General features: G+C 39.7%; 1 protein-coding gene across 2 annotated transcripts in view; it reads left to right on the plus strand.

Annotated features, from left to right (window-relative positions):
• The window catches only part of LOC309542721 (guanine nucleotide-binding protein G(q) subunit alpha), a 97,211-nt gene extending 84,079 nt beyond the window's left edge, over window positions 1–13,132 (plus strand). For both annotated transcript variants that reach the window (XM_082241653.1, XM_082241654.1), the window contains exons 6-7: window positions 7,110–7,263; window positions 7,907–13,132. In XM_082241653.1, the coding sequence (XP_082097779.1) occupies window positions 7,110–7,263; window positions 7,907–8,097 (345 nt within the window). In that variant the 3' untranslated portion in view covers window positions 8,098–13,132. The remainder of the gene's footprint in view (window positions 1–7,109; window positions 7,264–7,906) is intronic.
• The last annotated feature ends 3,380 nt before the right edge of the window (window positions 13,133–16,512 follow it).

Consider the following 16,512-nt stretch of genomic DNA (forward strand, 5'->3'; position numbering starts at 1 on the left):
GTTTTCCAGCAGGGCAATAACTAATAAGTTGAGAGTCCTTAGTGGCCAAAGAAAAAAGGATGATTTCATACCTGTTTTGTCTGGCTTTATTTCTTTTGTATGCTAGGAAGAACATGTGTTTGAGATTGTGAAAGCTGTTGCTTGTTGTGCTGGGCAAGTGGACCATTGGGCCTTTTTCTGTATAATACAGCTTCAAATACATATATATGTTCATGCAAAGTAACAGCAATACAAGAATCTGTTACCTAACAACAACAATCTACGCTGGGTGGATTCCATCAAAACATGAAAAACACAATAAAACATCAAACATTAAAAGCTTACCTATACAGGGCTGCCTTCAGATGTCTTCTAAAAGTCATACAGTTGTTAATCTGTTTGACATCTCATGGGAGAGTATGTCACAGGGTGAGTGCCTCTTCCGAGTAGGCCTGGGTGGTATACCAATATATACCAATATATACCAATATATCACCCAGGACTGGTATGAGGAGCAGACCACAAAGTCGGCTTCTCTCAGCGGTCTATCTTGACTTCCTCTAGTGGGTGCTGCTAGCAGAGGGACTCAGGAGTGGCAGCAGTTTCACCAGTGATACACCATTGAGTGAAACTGCCACCCCACTCTGCCCTCATACGGCACAGAGGGAGAAACAAGCTGCATCGCTGAGGCGCCGATACATCTTGTTCCTCCCTCTGCATCTTTAAACTGCTCAGCTCTGGGGTGCGCGGTTGCCACTCCCCTCAGCCGAGCAGTTAAAGCACAGGTTTCCAAACTTGGGTCTCCAGCTGTTTTTGGACAACAGTTGCCATCATCCCTGACCCCTGGTCCTGCTAGCAAGGGATGATGGGAGTTGTAGTCCCCAAACAGCTGGAGACCCAAGTTTGGGAAACCCTGAGTTAAAGGATACCTCAGCCCAGCGCTGGCTCCCGTAAGCCAGCGGCGAGGTTGGGGCTCTGTGAAACTGCTCAGCTGAGGGGAGCACACCAAGCAATTAAGGGAGCCCCCAGCCTAGGCTTGCACGTGAGCAGGAGGAGCACCAGGGCTGGCTCAGCTGGGGATCGGGAGCCCTCCCGTGCCCCAGTTGAGCCGTGCAAACAAGCTTCTGTGTCCCAGTCTGTGAGGCACTGGGGTGAAACCGCCTCAGCTCCCGCGGTGAGAGCTGAGGCAGTTTCACCTGGCGCCTTGCGGGCTGAGGCCAATGCAGCTTGTTTTTTCAATATCACAGTATATCACCAGACCGTGATGTTTGGCTGATGATACACCACAGTGTTGCAAAGCTGGTATCACCCAGCCCTCCTACCAAGAAGGCCGTCTGCCTGATTCGCTGTAACTTCACTTTTCACATTGAGAGAACCTGTCAAAAGGCCCTTGGAACTAGACCTCAGTGTCCAGGCTGAATGATGAGGGTGGAGACGCTCCTTCAGGGCCTGGGTTGTTTAGGGCTTTAAAGGTCAGTACCAACACTTTGAATTCTGCTTGGAAACGTACTGGGAGCCAATGTTGATCCTTTAGGAGCAGTGTTATATGGTCTCGGCGGCCGCTCCCAGTCACCAGTCTAGTTGCTGCATTCTGGATTAGTTGTAGTTTCTGAGTCACCTTGAAAGGTAGACCCACATAGAGACCATTGAAGAAATCTAAGTGGGAGATAACCAGAGCATGCACCACTCTACTCTGGTGAGACAGTGTGCAAGCAGGTAGGGTTTCAGCTGGTGTACCTTGTGGAGCTGGTAGACAGCTTCACTGGACACAGAATTAACCTGTGCCTCCATGGACAGCTGTGAGTCTAAAATGAGCCCCAGGCTGTGCAGCTGGTCCTTTGGATCTCAAAGTTGTTAATAAAGGAAGACCTCCTGGCTCAAGACTGTGTTAGTACTTTGGGTTGCTTGTTGCCCGTAACCTGATAATGCACTTCAAAATTTTCTTTGCTCTATGACTCTTGGTGAAATATTCAATTCTCTATTACCTTAGTTGTAAGGTCCACAAATCTTAATGGGACATACTTTTGTTCAATATAGATGTACAGTGAAAATGCTTAATGCCAAAGAATGAAAGTAGCAAGCTTTTACTGGCTTATGTTTGGCATACTGTGAACAATTGAATGATTCTTAGGTGACAGAATACTAGGTGTGTTCAGTTCATTAATTTCACTGGTACTTGGAATAGCTAAAGTTACATCATTTTGTAGAATATTATTCCTCTCAATAGAGAAAAGCATAAAGGATTCAGACATTTTGCACTGAGTGATTTAAAGCTTATTCAAATCCAAAATTATCCTGATCAGAAAAGGCAAGATAACTGAAATATTGGAGTGTACTGAGAAGTGTATGCTACTATTGTGTGGTTTGCATGTTTGTGGGGGCAGAATTGTGTGTGCGTGCGCGTGCAAATAAAATTTGCCATTTTCATTCATAAATTTCAGATTTCACATATTTATGCAAGGTACAAGGAGCAATTTACCTGTTTGAATAACTGAATTCATGTGAATGCCTACTGTACAAAGTAGTTTAATTCCTTTTATTTCCTCAAGGATTCAGTTTATTCTTTAGGATAATATAGGATACATACACACATGACAGATATTAGTTGTAACGAAATATTATAGCTAACGAGTAGTGTACTTTGGGTTTAAATGAGTTTGCTTACACCATTATCTTGTGATGAATGTGACAAGCTAAAGTTAAAACAGTAGTATGAAAATGTTGATGTGTAAATGTCTGTCTAAATGGGTCCCAAACCAACCCAAATTCTTCTTTCAGTATTGAGTGAAGTTTTGGTATGCAACAGATACCAGATTAGCAGGTATCCCACCTAGTGGATTACAAATAAGGGTGGCCGAAACAAAACAAAACAAAACAAAAATAAATAAATAAATTCCTTCCAGTAACACCTTAGAGACCAACTAAGTTAGTTATTGGTATGAGCTTTCGTGTGCATGCACACTTCTTCAGATACACTGAAACAAAAGTCACCCAGACCCTTATATATAGTGAGAGGATGGGGAGGGGTATTACTCAGAAGGGTGGTGGGAATGGGTGATTGGCTGATAGGTGTGGTAAACCTGTTGATGTAAGGACTGTCTTACAAGAAAAAGCAAGGAGTGAGTTGGCTAAAAATAAGGGTGGCGTTTAATTTACGCTACTTGAACACTAGATGGTGCTATAATCCTCTGGATTATAGTATAAATATATGGATTAACCTCCATTCAGGTTAGTGTTGTATCAAAAGATTTCTCAGTCTCTCATCAGTTAACGAAAAAAGAAAATGCATTCAGAAATTATCCAAGGGGACAAATAATTCGGTGATAGTCTCACGGCTTAAGTGCTGGGTGCTAGTTCCACTTTCCTATTGAAACTTTAGGATGCAACGGATATGGTTGTGCTTTCTTTACTTTCAAGGCACCCAGAAGCTATTTGTGAGTTTTCTTTGTTTCTTTCTTTCTACAAATAATCTCACCAGTGTTTCTCAACCTTTTTCCAACCATGGCCCTCTTCCGACCTTGTTTCCTTCCAGTGCCCCCCTCCACTTTCCTACTGATAAAAAGGTAGCTATTTAGGTAAAGGTTTTGTTTGTAAATAGAACATGTTTTATTTATATTTTTATAATTAAACAAAATACAAAATTTATACTTTAAGTATTTCTCAATCAATGTGACCCTTGTGCTTGATGACCAGAAACAAGCTTTTTTATATCTGGTTCTATTGCTGTCCCCTCTGTCCAATATGTTAAGGTGATTCCAGGTTAGGCTGTGTACCTCTTGCATGCAGTAACATACTTCCTTTCACAGTAATACTTGCACAAAGAAACAGCGTCCCACACACTAATGCTGCTGCAGTCATACACCTTGCCCATGACAAACGAGATGTAGCAGGTTGGTGCAGTCACGATTGGAGTGCAGAAGTGGGAGGGAGAAGGACGTGGCAGCAAGTTGGTGCAGAGCGCACATGGCACTCCCTCCACGGGGAAGCACTGTCACTTCTCTGTTTACTCTAATTCTCTGTTTTGTGCTATCTTCACTTCTCTTTTTCCCGTTTCCTTTCCTTTTTTTCTTTTCTTGGTCACTTCTCTTTTTTCTTCACTTACCTCTGTGGCCTCTGAGTCTTGTGCCGTGGCCCCCCATTCATGCAATTTTCACCTGGGGCCCCCCGTTGGGAAACATTGGTCTACACTCTGTAGCCTTCCTGCGTGTCTGCACTTCTTGAAAATTCCATAGGGTCCTAGGTTGGAATTTCTTCTAAGGCCTCTGCAATTTCAGTGTACCCTTCTCTGTTTTTCTACTGCTTCAGACAAAAGGAACGTTCAGGTACACATAGATAGCCAGAGAGCAGTCTGCCTGCAGCGCCACACGCTTCTTGGGGGCTGCCAGCCAGTGTGAACCTCTCCCATGGCAACTATAAAATCCAGCTGTAATTTGCATGTGTAAAAACAGAGCTCTCAGATCATTCCACCCCACCCCAAGTACAACACCAGAAGCATCTCAGTTGTTTGATACTGGTGACGCACCTGAATGTGTGAATCTGGTGTGGTTTTTTCATTGTTATTTTTTAGTAAAATCATTACTGGTGGAGCTAATGAACAAAACCTCTGATTTAAATACGGCAAGCTAAATTTCATTCAGCGTAGATAAGCTCAACTTAAAACAGGCTGACTTTTTCTTTATTCAGTTGACTAAGCCTCAAAATGATGACTGGGTGTTGAGAGGTTTGGGTGCTCATTTCACATTTTTTGCATGATCATCAGCCAGCTGTTCATAATTTTTGCTGTGGATTTTCTGGATTTGCATTGACATCCTCTTTATTGGTTGGCTCCCTGCCTGAGTCTGCTTCATTTCTTTTAGCTGTTAAAATTTTTAATTAGATACAAGAAATAAATCTGTTTCTACACCAAACATTTTTTCCACAGCTGCTTTCAGTGTTATCTTTTGAGCCCCCCTAGAAGTTGGTAAGATTTTAAGACTCTTCCCTGCTCACGTGAAGCCACCTGCCAGTATTCTGGGCTTCAGAAACCGTTTTTGTGTTACAACCATGCATACAGAAATTGATGGTTTCTGATGCAAGATCACTTCTCAAGTTGCCAATGTTTCGAATCCAGTTTAGTTTCTGCAACATCTGAGTAAAAGTGAAACAGTTTAAATACTATGATTTCCTTATGCATCACAATTACTTTATTTATCAAGGACCAGCATCCATACCAGGAATAATGAGTAGCAGTGATATCACCATGTGTAAGCAGCGTAACACTTGTGGGATTTAATTTTTTATAAATGTGAAATAAAGTACAGTGGTACCTCGCAAGACGAAAGAGTTTTCCGTTTTTTGAGTCGTTCCGCAAGACAAATTTCCCTATGGGCTTGCTTCGCAAGACGAAATGTCTTGCGAGTTCTTGCGAGTTTGTTTCCTTTTTCTTAAAGCCGCTAAGCCGTTAATAGCCACTAAACTGTTAATAGCCACTAAGCCGCTAATAGCCGCTAAGCCGCTAATAGCTGCTAAGCCGCTAATAGCCGTGCTTCGCAAGACGAAAAAACCGCAAGACGAAGAGACTCGCGGAACGGATTAATTTCGTCTTGCGAGGCACCACTGTACCTAGTTGAGATGAGCTTTAAGACTTTAGGTGACTATTATTTGAATGCAACATTTACTCCACAATGCCATTCTAAAAGCCCTTGGTTGTAGATGTGGCAGTATATAAGTAAATGGAAGAATAATGTTTACTCTGATGAACAATTCAATGTTCTTTGGCATGCATATTGTGTATACAGTAGTTTGTAGTCAAGTTAATATTTCATTTACATCTTAAGACAGTTTCTTTATTTTCATTGTTCTGGTTGAATCAAAACAACTTATCTCACATCTGCTTAAGTTAGAATTAGTAGTCTCCACTGGCTAGTGTCAGGAATTATGCTTAAAATATTCGGGAGAAAAGCTCATACTTTCTCTACATAGGGCCAGATCATGCACCTCTGTTGTATTGAACATCTCTTTGGTTTGGGAACCTGCAGGATCCCAGCGAGGGCGGGGGCAGAGAGAAATAAGATAGGTGAGCCAGGCTCAGCAAATTCACTGTATTGATAAAGTATATGCTGAGGCACCAAGAACCTCACATACTTTACTCACATGGCATATTTATGTAGTCATTAAATGTATGTACAGTGTGTGTTTATACAGTATTGTACATGTCATCTGTGGATTTTGTTTTGTCTTTTATGGTAATGTATGCTTGAGATCTTGGGGTTAATGGGAGATCTGCTTTGGGCAGGAATGTTGACTCTTAAGTTATTTTCACAGCTTGTTGCTTGGCATAATTTACAAAAAGAAAAGCCTATCTACTTTCTAGCGGTGTTAGAAACTGAGATACAAAAACTAGGAGCTAAATGGAACCTTAAAGCTAGGATATGGGTGCAACAAAGGAATGTCTAGGCTTGCTTTTTTAATAACAAGAATACAAATCTGAAAATGAATAAACTGAATGAACTGCGGCTAAAATATGTTCATTTTCACATGGTCCCCTAATACTCTTAAGAGGGTCCTTTCTCCAGTCTTCAGAGAGTAGCTGGGAGAGTGGGGAGCTTGGTGCTGTGCTCCGAACCGAGGGAGGTGGGTTTCCGATCTGGTTTTGGAGGAAGAATGCTAAGCATAGCCGGCTGCGTGAGACATTATAGCAAACCATTGTTAGTGCTAAGGAAGAAAATGAAGTCCTGTGCAAGAAGAGAGGAAGAGGGAGCATGCAAAGCCCCCAGCTCATTTCTGATTGGATTGATTGATTTATTAAGATATTTCCATACAGCTCTTCGCCAGAAACTGTCAAAGTCCAATTTACAACAAATCTCTCTCTCTCACACACATGCATTTTTAAAATGCATCGTAATCTTAACCCTTTGAAAGCCTGACAAAAGTTTAGGCAAGATGCACTTCAGTAGGGGAGTTTGTTCCACAGATACTGTGCTACCACCAAAAAGGCTCTTTCACTGCATTGAGTCCAATAATGTAATCAGAGCTACATTTTTTTGAGAATGTTACCTAATACAATATGTTTAATTTACAGATTATGCCCTTGGAACATGTATGTATGAATTGTGTTATTCTCTCATTTAATTCTGTATTTTCCCTCTCAGAATCGAATGGAGGAAAGCAAAGCATTGTTTAGGACAATTATCACATATCCCTGGTTTCAGAACTCTTCAGTCATTCTGTTCTTAAATAAGAAAGATCTTCTAGAAGAGAAAATAATGTACTCGCATCTAGTTGACTATTTCCCAGAGTATGATGGTAAGAGAGAACCCGGCTTCCTAAGACAAGTAAACTTCTTTTCATATACTTCCCTTCCACTCCTTCCATGGTTTCCTCTCTATTCCCAACCTATCCTTTCATCTTGTTCTTCTAAATTTTTCTCTCATGTAATAACTTATGCTGCTGAATTACATCATTCTGCTAGGTTGATTGTCTTATTATAATAACTTTTCATGTATTCTATATATAACATCCAATCCTCTTTATGTTTTTTTAAAATCTGTGTTTCTTATTCTATTAGTCATACCCGCTAGTTCTGCATATTCCAACAGTTTATGATGCCACTCCTCTTTTGTTGGAAACGCATCTGTTCTCCACTTTTGTGCAAATAAAATTTGTGCAGCCGTGGTCGCATACATCAGTAGACTCACTTGTTTTTTTTGGGGGGGGGATTTCTGTCATTATTATACCTTTATTATACCTAGAAGATAAGCTTCTGGGTTTTTAGGAAAGGATCTTTTAAACATTTTTTTTTCAATTCATTATGGATTAATTCCCAATAGTCTTAAATAACACTATAAGACCACCACATATGGTAGAATGTTCCTACTGTCTATTTACATTTCCAACATTTATCACTTTCTAATTTGAACATCTGTTGGTGTTGTTTTTATTATAACAGGACCTCAGCGGGATGCACAAGCAGCAAGGGAGTTCATCCTGAAGATGTTTGTTGACCTGAATCCGGAGAGCGAAAAAATTATCTACTCCCACTTCACATGTGCCACAGACACGGAGAATATCCGCTTTGTCTTTGCTGCTGTCAAAGACACTATCCTACAGTTGAACCTGAAGGAGTACAACTTGGTCTAACTGTGCCTCTAAAGTCTCTACCACCCCTTATTCCCCCTTTGGGCAATGGAAGATATTCAAGAGGGACTGTATTATCTGTGAAAACAATCTGCATAATACTAATTTATTACTGGCCTGGACTCTGTGAATGTTCACAGGGTTTATAGTAAATATTATGATTTTATTTAAACTTTGCAGAGGAAAAACAAAAGATGCTGAACTACATTCACAGCACATTTCCTCATTTTTTAAGTCAAAACCTTGTGACTCGATGTGTGTTAAATTCTCAGTCGTGCACTCACAAAGGATAGGGACTCGGATGGTCTTTGTTTTTTTCTGAAGCAAAATCAAGTTGGTGTCTCTCCCCTCTTGTCTTAAGAGGTACAGTGGCCTTTTACCCAAGTTTCATTCTTTCATTTCCTCTATAGTGATATGGTCAGCAAAAATCTGTCTCTAGAATTTAAGCCATCAGTTGTTCTGATTTTTCAGCAACTAGTTTTTGGAAGGATCAAAAATATTGATGTGCTTAACTTTCTTTTGTTTTTCATTTAATTTTTGGCAGAGATGTCAAATACATCTGCTTCTTGGTACTGTCTTTGCACTGAAGGCCCGGGAGTGTTGTTCAGTGGCAACATGAATTGTAGCAGTGTTACAGAATTTACCTTTAATTTTCTCATGGAAACTTTGCAAACTGTGCAGAACACAATAACAAACAACTAAGACACAAAAGCAAATAAGGAAATAGGATAGCTTTTTTAATTTCCATGTGCCATAACAAAATTTATCCTCCCCCCCCCCTTTTTTTATTGCGTCCTAAACACAGATGCCAAACAGATGTCATGGACACTACAGTAACCTGGAAGCTTTTGTTTTTTGTTTTAATTAATCAGACCTTCTCGATTTCTCTCACCATTTCAAGACTATTCTTAGTGTCTACCAAGTTTGACATTGCCAGATCTGGCTTTTAAAAAAATGGAAGTGTAAGTTACTGATTTTAAAGGTCAAGTTAACTGATTGGGGATCTGTCTGTTCCAGATGACAGCCAAATGTTTAAGCAGCTAGAGTTCAGCTTCTCTGTTCCCTGTTTGTATTGGGAAGCATTCCTTTGTCAATGCCAAAAAACCACTGCAGTGTGAGTGAAGTGAAAATGTTATTTGGTGCTACATACATATGGTCTGCTAATTCAAAGTCAGTTTTACTCTTGTCTAGGTGACATAGCATTCCACAGTATTTCTTTCTTCTTCTTAACTGAAAAACACAGAATTGGAAGTACAACATCCTTGATGTGGTTGCTTAATTGGTTTATTTGGGGATTTCTAAATAGGACCTGGCCTTAGAATTGTTATTATATGTGAAATGACTGGGGAAAATCATATTGGAAGGTGAAGGCTGCAGTCCTATGCACATTTCCCATTGAGAGCAATTTATTCTGAGTGGACATGTATGGGATTGTAAGTATACCTATTTTTAACAATATAAAGGGTGGAGAGATATGACTGTGTATGCCTTGATGGGTATCTCTTTCACATCATGGATTTAGGCTTTGTGTAAATAAGATTACTGTCAGATTGCAAAATTGTGTATGAAGGTTAGAAAGAGCATATGAGAAATTAACCCTAGCCCTAACTTTTTCTAAAATGCCATGTTGCAGCCCTTTAGTAGAAACTGTAGCTCAGCAGCAGCATTTGTGGCAGAGGGGCAGCGAGACTGGTGTATTAGTTTAGTACCAAAGTTTAACTATGGCTGCAATCTACCAAGCATTATTTTCAGTGGCACTGGTGCAAGGTTCCCACGTACAATGAGCATGAGTGTTAGTGCACCCGTGCTTGGTGGATGCTTCTCAATGATTTCTAATGAGATGCCGTTCACACTTAACTTTTTCCATTAAAATTAATGAAAAGTTGAGCTGCTTTTGTTCCCTCATAATGAAACATCTTGTAATTTAAAAATGGTTGTAGGTATAGTGCAATTATGAATGCTATAATCATTGTACACACACACACACACACACACACACACACAAAACAAACATATATATATATATATATATATGGCAGCATCCATATTGGCTTTGTAATCATTCATTTTTGGCAGATTGAATGTGCTGTATTGATATGTATCTATGTAATTGTAATGTATGTCTTATAGATAATTCACATTTTAAATAATGTTATTTTATTTACTTTTTTAAGAGAGAAGAATGTAATTTTTTGTCAGTTTATTTCTGACTAGGGTTTTTTATTTTTATTTACAAAAATAATTATTATAGTGCAGAGCGGTACTAGCATCGCGCTGTGTCAAATCATTTGCACAGCCTGAATAGAAGTGGACTGAAAACACGCACGCACACACAAAGTCATCGATGTTTCTATACAAGTTTTCAGAAGGTTTTCCTCTTGAGGTAGCTTTCTTAGAAGAAAATGTGCTGCTGGGCTGCATTGATTCTGGTAAATGAAAAGAAGGTTAGTTTACCTCCCTGACTTTGCAAACTTTCTTCTTCTTCTTCTTCTTTTAACCACCAGGTTATACTCTACAGTCACCATATAGTTGAGATCTATATGGTACCAATTTTGTGTGAGTTCAACACACTTCTGACTGTTCAGAAACTGTGTGACTGGCAAACTTGCTAATTTATTGGCCTTGTCTTTTGTGTGTGTGGCGATGAGACAACTTGGTGTATATTGAACCCATTCACAAGTGGGGGTCTCATAGATCTCCAAATACAACAAAGTGAGCAGGAAGGACTGTTTGATTCCACTCTTGTGCTGCTTCACACATGCCAGTCTTCCTACATGAACATCTCTTCAGTGTAGGGACAAACATATATATACTACTAATATACTCCCATGTGTGGTGAGCACATGTGTGCCTATATCATTGTGTACATATGATGAGAAGTTGAGATACAGAAATGGTTGTATGTGATGGGGGCCCTTATGAGATGGTTTTAACAGCCACCTCAATTCATTATGCAAATAAAATTATTGTGCATACATTACTACTTCCCTAAATATGCTGTATTCCAGAATTTAGTTTGTCAGACCCAACTGAGTAACATTTGAAAGGTTGTGCCTTTCTTTAAACATATAGCAAAATTACCAGTGATACAGCTCTAAAAAGTATTCTGTGTTGCAGAACTATAAATGATAGGCATAGAATGTGAAAAGACACTAAAATGGGGTGGAATGGGAAGGAAATGATACTTAAGTCTTTACTAACAACATTATGAAATCTGTCCTAATTTTTATATAAAACAATGGATATAATACAGGAGGAACTGTTGCTTACGCAACTGCCATTCATTTCTATCAAGCTAAAGTATGTTCCCACACTGTTATTTATCATTTATAATAGCATTTTATTTTCAGTTTGTACTGTGGTCTCCTCAAAATATTTAAATAAAGTAGGATGTTTGTGGGAACTGGATCTCCAAATAGCATTGAATTAGACAAAAAAGCTCAGTCAGACTGTGAAACTTTGCTGCGCAAGATTCTTTTTGGAGAAGATGAACAATCTGTGTCAGACAGATGCAGAAGTGACACACATTGGGCTAGCTGTGCTTACCTGTCTCATCTGAAGCCACCTTGAAGTAGTGACTTGCTATGTGACAAATCTATAGCAGATGTTGGATCTGAAGCAAGGTCTGCCAGATCTTTATGTGGTTGACCAGGCACTTGGGGCCTTCACTGGGGGTTGTGGTGCATTGATTTTGGTGGCCTCTGCTCAGTCCTGGATTTCTCTTCCCACTAAATGCGAGAATGCATGACAACATTCCTTCTCTTTAACAGGGAATAAATTGACCACTCCAATTTAATTTGATACATTTTTCATTAAATAAGCTACAGAAAGGAAAGAATGGAGGAGTCTAAAATATTATTTGGGGTGACAGTATTCTATTATCATTATTATTATTATTATGGGTCTGGTGGGGGGAGTTTTAAAACTTGTATAACAAGGAATCAAAGTTTACTTATGTCTCCTCATAATTACAAAGATGTTCCACTAGCATCTTCTAGGAAAAGTTAAGACTTGTGGCAAATGTTTAGAGCATTGGATCATCTTGTTGGTTGAAAGAAGGGGACTTTGGTGTGCTGAGGCAAGCTTCCCTTAAATTGCCATTACAACATTGCCATGTGCCAGTTCCTCACAGCCACTATTTTTCCTTTTGAAATGACACTGCTCTTCCCACGTGTAAGTTATACTGCTCAGATGTATTTTTCTTTCATAAACTGCTGGTTGTTTTCTGCTATGCCTTACAGGTTTTGAACCCAGACTTTAGTGCCTCTTAGCAGGGAGCTGGAAGAAAGCTAACAAAAGGAAAAAGATGTGTATATTTGCCAAAGCATTGTAACATGGCATATCGTAAATGGACCAAAAGGAAGCTGCTTGGAAGTGTGTGCCCTTGAGCTCATTAGGAGTGCTGTCCTCTAGCTATAAAGTTGTGCACAATCCCTTTTAGAGATCGTAGGAGCTGAGGAAGTGCAGCTCCCATTCAACTCAATGGGGCTTGTGCAGAAGAAGCAGAATTGTGTCCTAGCACATAAAACTTATTAATATATGAGATGTTCATGGGTAGCTTAAAAACACAAACATGTAAAACTTGCTTTTCTCACAAGATGGCTGGCGCTCTCCAGATATATGAAGGATAAATACATGATCAAGGTCATTTCATTTTTTATTCTTCAAAACTACTTTGATTGCCAAGATTATGGGAATTGTTTGTTTGTTTGTTTTTAGTTATGCCATCACATTAGTATAGTTTTTCCCCAACCCCGAGTTTGAAAGTGGAGCAGACTTTTTAAAAAAAACAAAATGTGGGAATATCAGGTTGGAACTGACTGCATGATTTGCAAACAGAAATCACGTGGGGAGGGAAAGGGTTGCATATTAAGTGACTTCTAGGCTCTCCCAGCCTTTGGTTGTAAGATGCAAATTACTTTTGACTTAATGATTGACTTTTCCCATTCGTTTTGCATTTCTCACAAAAGCCTGGAATGATAGAAAATCAAATGTTAACACACATGAAAAAAATAAAATGTACCCAAATAAATTATAATGATGTGTTGCTCTTCTTGAAATTTTTATAATATATATATATATATATATAGCTTTTCATGCCAACTACAACAGTATTTTTCCTTAACTAATGGTGTGCAGTCTTAGAAACTGAGATATGAAAGCTAGGAGCTAAATCGCACCTTAAACCTAGGTTATGGGCACAACAATGGAATGTCTAGGCACAGTTTTTTTATAACTAGAATGCTAAGCTGAAAATGAATGAACTGAAGCTAAAACATTATGTTCAATTTCCATATGGCCTGGTCTTTCCCCTGGTCTCTTCTCCAGTCTTCAGAGAGTAGCTGGAAGTGGGGGGGGGGGGGCAGAAAAAGGTCCTCATTTCCTTCCATTCTGCAGTTTTAATCTGAAATCTTAGGCAGAGTACCTTGCCCAGAGTTCAGAAACGGCTCGAGCTAATGAAATTCCCTCTCGCAAAATGCACCTAGAACAAGGCCAGTTTTTCTTGATATGTTAACATGGCCTACCTTAGCTAGAAAAGAACCCTAATCATATAGCCAGTTCATGTCTTTGGGATTCCATCACAGTGCCACCATCAAATTATGAAACATGTTGCATATGCCTGACTGCTGCATTTTAGACATTCAGATAACCTAGTATTGTAATAGCCCTCCCAACATACACCTTTACCTCTCACATCATAGTAGGCATTAAATGTGTATCTTCCATTCTTTGCGTAGCCTAATGCTAATTCAGAAATTGCACACTTTTCTTCAAATCAAGTTGGCCCTGATCCAGAGCTCTGTGTCTACTGGTGTGTACCTGGGTTTTATTATTTTGTTTCCTTTCTTCTGGGACTCGATTAAAATATTTGTTGAAGTGACCCAGAAGTGGCAAGAAAATTCATGTATACATTGGGCTTCCCATGACTGTGAGGAATTGCCATATCAGGCTGCATTATATCCAGAAATTACAGTTTTTCTTTATCCTGAAAAGGAATTATTGCTACATTTGGATCATTTAGTGACCACTTAAGTATGAGTGGTCCCATTAATTTCTTGTGTTAATTGCTTAATGATAATTGGTCACTCATTTTATATTAGTTTTTATATATATTTTCCAGCGTAGCATCCTTTTAAACATTATTTCAAAATTTTGGGCTATCACAGCCTAAGACTTCCTTCAACCTCGACTGATGGTTTTCAAAAGTCTTTCTAATCATGCATTTTGTTACTATAATTATTGCTATAAGCGCAACTCATTCTGATATTTGATGGTAGTTTTTACAATGTTACAGACAACACCCCTGGTTTGAACAGGCTAGTTCTGAAAAATGGGGAAAGGAATACAAGTTAAATAGATAATGAAAGATTTAAAATGCCAGACAGCTTAAAGATAGAGCTGCCTCAGAAATTTTCCAAAGGATATGATGTGATTTGTTAATGGTGTCTTTATACCACCATCTTGGAAGTTGGCCTTACAGGACCTGTAGATTTAACAGGTGGGACTCATACTTTTAACTTAGCAGTATTTTATAAATTGCACTTGTTCTTAATGTCCTTCAAATGCATGTATTGTCTATGGCTTGGGGATTTAAAGTTTTTGATGAACGAATGTTGTATAAACCTCCCCATATGACCTTGCTAGTTAAAATTACAACATTTTTGGCCATACTTTTGTACTCCAGTATCTTCGTTTCTTTACATTTGCATCTCTTGAAGTACCTTTGGCTTACTGTTCTCCTGAAATGCTTTTCAAAAAAAATACAATATTGGAATAAATACCTTTATTCCAGTGATTACCTTATAGTGCAGTGCTTTATCCTCTGTAAAGAGCAACATATCCTGAAAATATTTGTAACAGCTCAAAGGTTCAAATCTTCCTTTCTGCGTTGGAGGACATCTGTTCTACACAATAAAAATGGATTGGTTTACACAGAAAACCATCAAGGTATGTCCATGCATGCATAATTGTGCAGTTAATAGAGAACTAAACTAGAATGTGACACAACGGTTTTCTAGAGAACCTCTTTAAAAAGTAACAGCAGAATACATTTTTTCTTTGGTGGTGGACTTAATAGGGTGATAGATTTGTATTGTGTGATCAGTAATTCGTTTTTCTTGAAACTGCAACTACCACTTACAGAGATGACTACTAGCTCAAGTGCAGAGGAAATACAGCTTCAAGAAGCTGATGGAAATCTATCAGATTTAATCTAAGAGCATTTGCCCTCAAGGGTAATCTATAGCAGTCTATTCAATAAAGTGTAACATGGAGACATGCAGTACATTGAAGTTAGTAGTTCCTGCCTTCTGGGTAGTTTTTAGAGGAGCATTCTGTAGACCCCATTCCATGGGGAACCTGGTCATGCAGCAAATGACGAGGAACTCAGTAGCGCAGCCAGCCCCAGTAGGCAACCCTCCATTGCCAGTGCCCAATCGGGGACAATTTAGGGCTCCCCATTGTACATTGGTAGTTGAGTCTGCCTGTCCCAGAGATGTGTGATGTTGGGTGTGAGGCAGGTGTGTGTATTTTGGGGGACAAAGGAAACAAAGTCGCGAGACGTTTTCGTCTTGCGAAGCAAGCCCATAGGTGAAATTCGTCTTGCGAGGCAAATCGAAAACGGAAAAACCTTTCGTCTAGCAAGTTTTTTGTCTTGCGAGGCATTCGTCTTGCGAGGTACCACTGTATTGGTAAATGTTCACAGCCAATATAGTTGAATGTTTGGAAGTTGAGGACAGACAGAAGGAAATTGTATCTTCATACAGTACATACAGTGCATCCTTAACCTAAGGCAGTGGTTTTCAACCTTTTTGAGTTCACGGCTTCCTTGACCAACCACATTCTTTCCGTGGCTCCCCACTTAACCCTGGGGTTCCCTGTCCTTACACATGTAAGTGGGGATTTCCCCATTCTGCTCCGCCCTTTCCAGCGCCATTGCTGGCTCGTGTGTGTCGACGGGAACCCAAGCAACACCACTGCCCTGTAGGGCTGAGCTAGCACACTCCACATGGGAGCCCCAGCCTGCCTCTCCCGAAATTAGGGTGCACATAGCGGGGGGTGGAGAGAGCAAAACAAGATTAAGATCAGAAGCAGAAATACGTTATTGCGGGGAAGGGAAGCGAGAAGCACACAGCACAGGACTCACATGCAGACTTAAAGCCATAGAATCATCTGAGAGTTGGAAGGGACCCAGGGGTCATCTAGACCAACCCCATGCAATGCAGGAATCTCATTCATGACAGATGGCCACCCAACCTCTGCTTAAAAGCCTCCAAGGGAGGAGAGTCCAACACCTCCCAGAGGGAAGCCGCAAGGGAGCCCGGACTCGTAAAGGTTTAAACCCACTGATGTACAGTATAATGTTGCAATAGACAATGTAGTAGTAGCAAATGTTACTATTTGACTTCTAAGTATTTT

Source organism: Podarcis vaucheri, assembly GCF_965113315.1.
Source record: "Podarcis vaucheri genome assembly, chromosome: 11".
NCBI classification, from domain to species: domain Eukaryota; kingdom Metazoa; phylum Chordata; class Lepidosauria; order Squamata; family Lacertidae; genus Podarcis; species Podarcis vaucheri.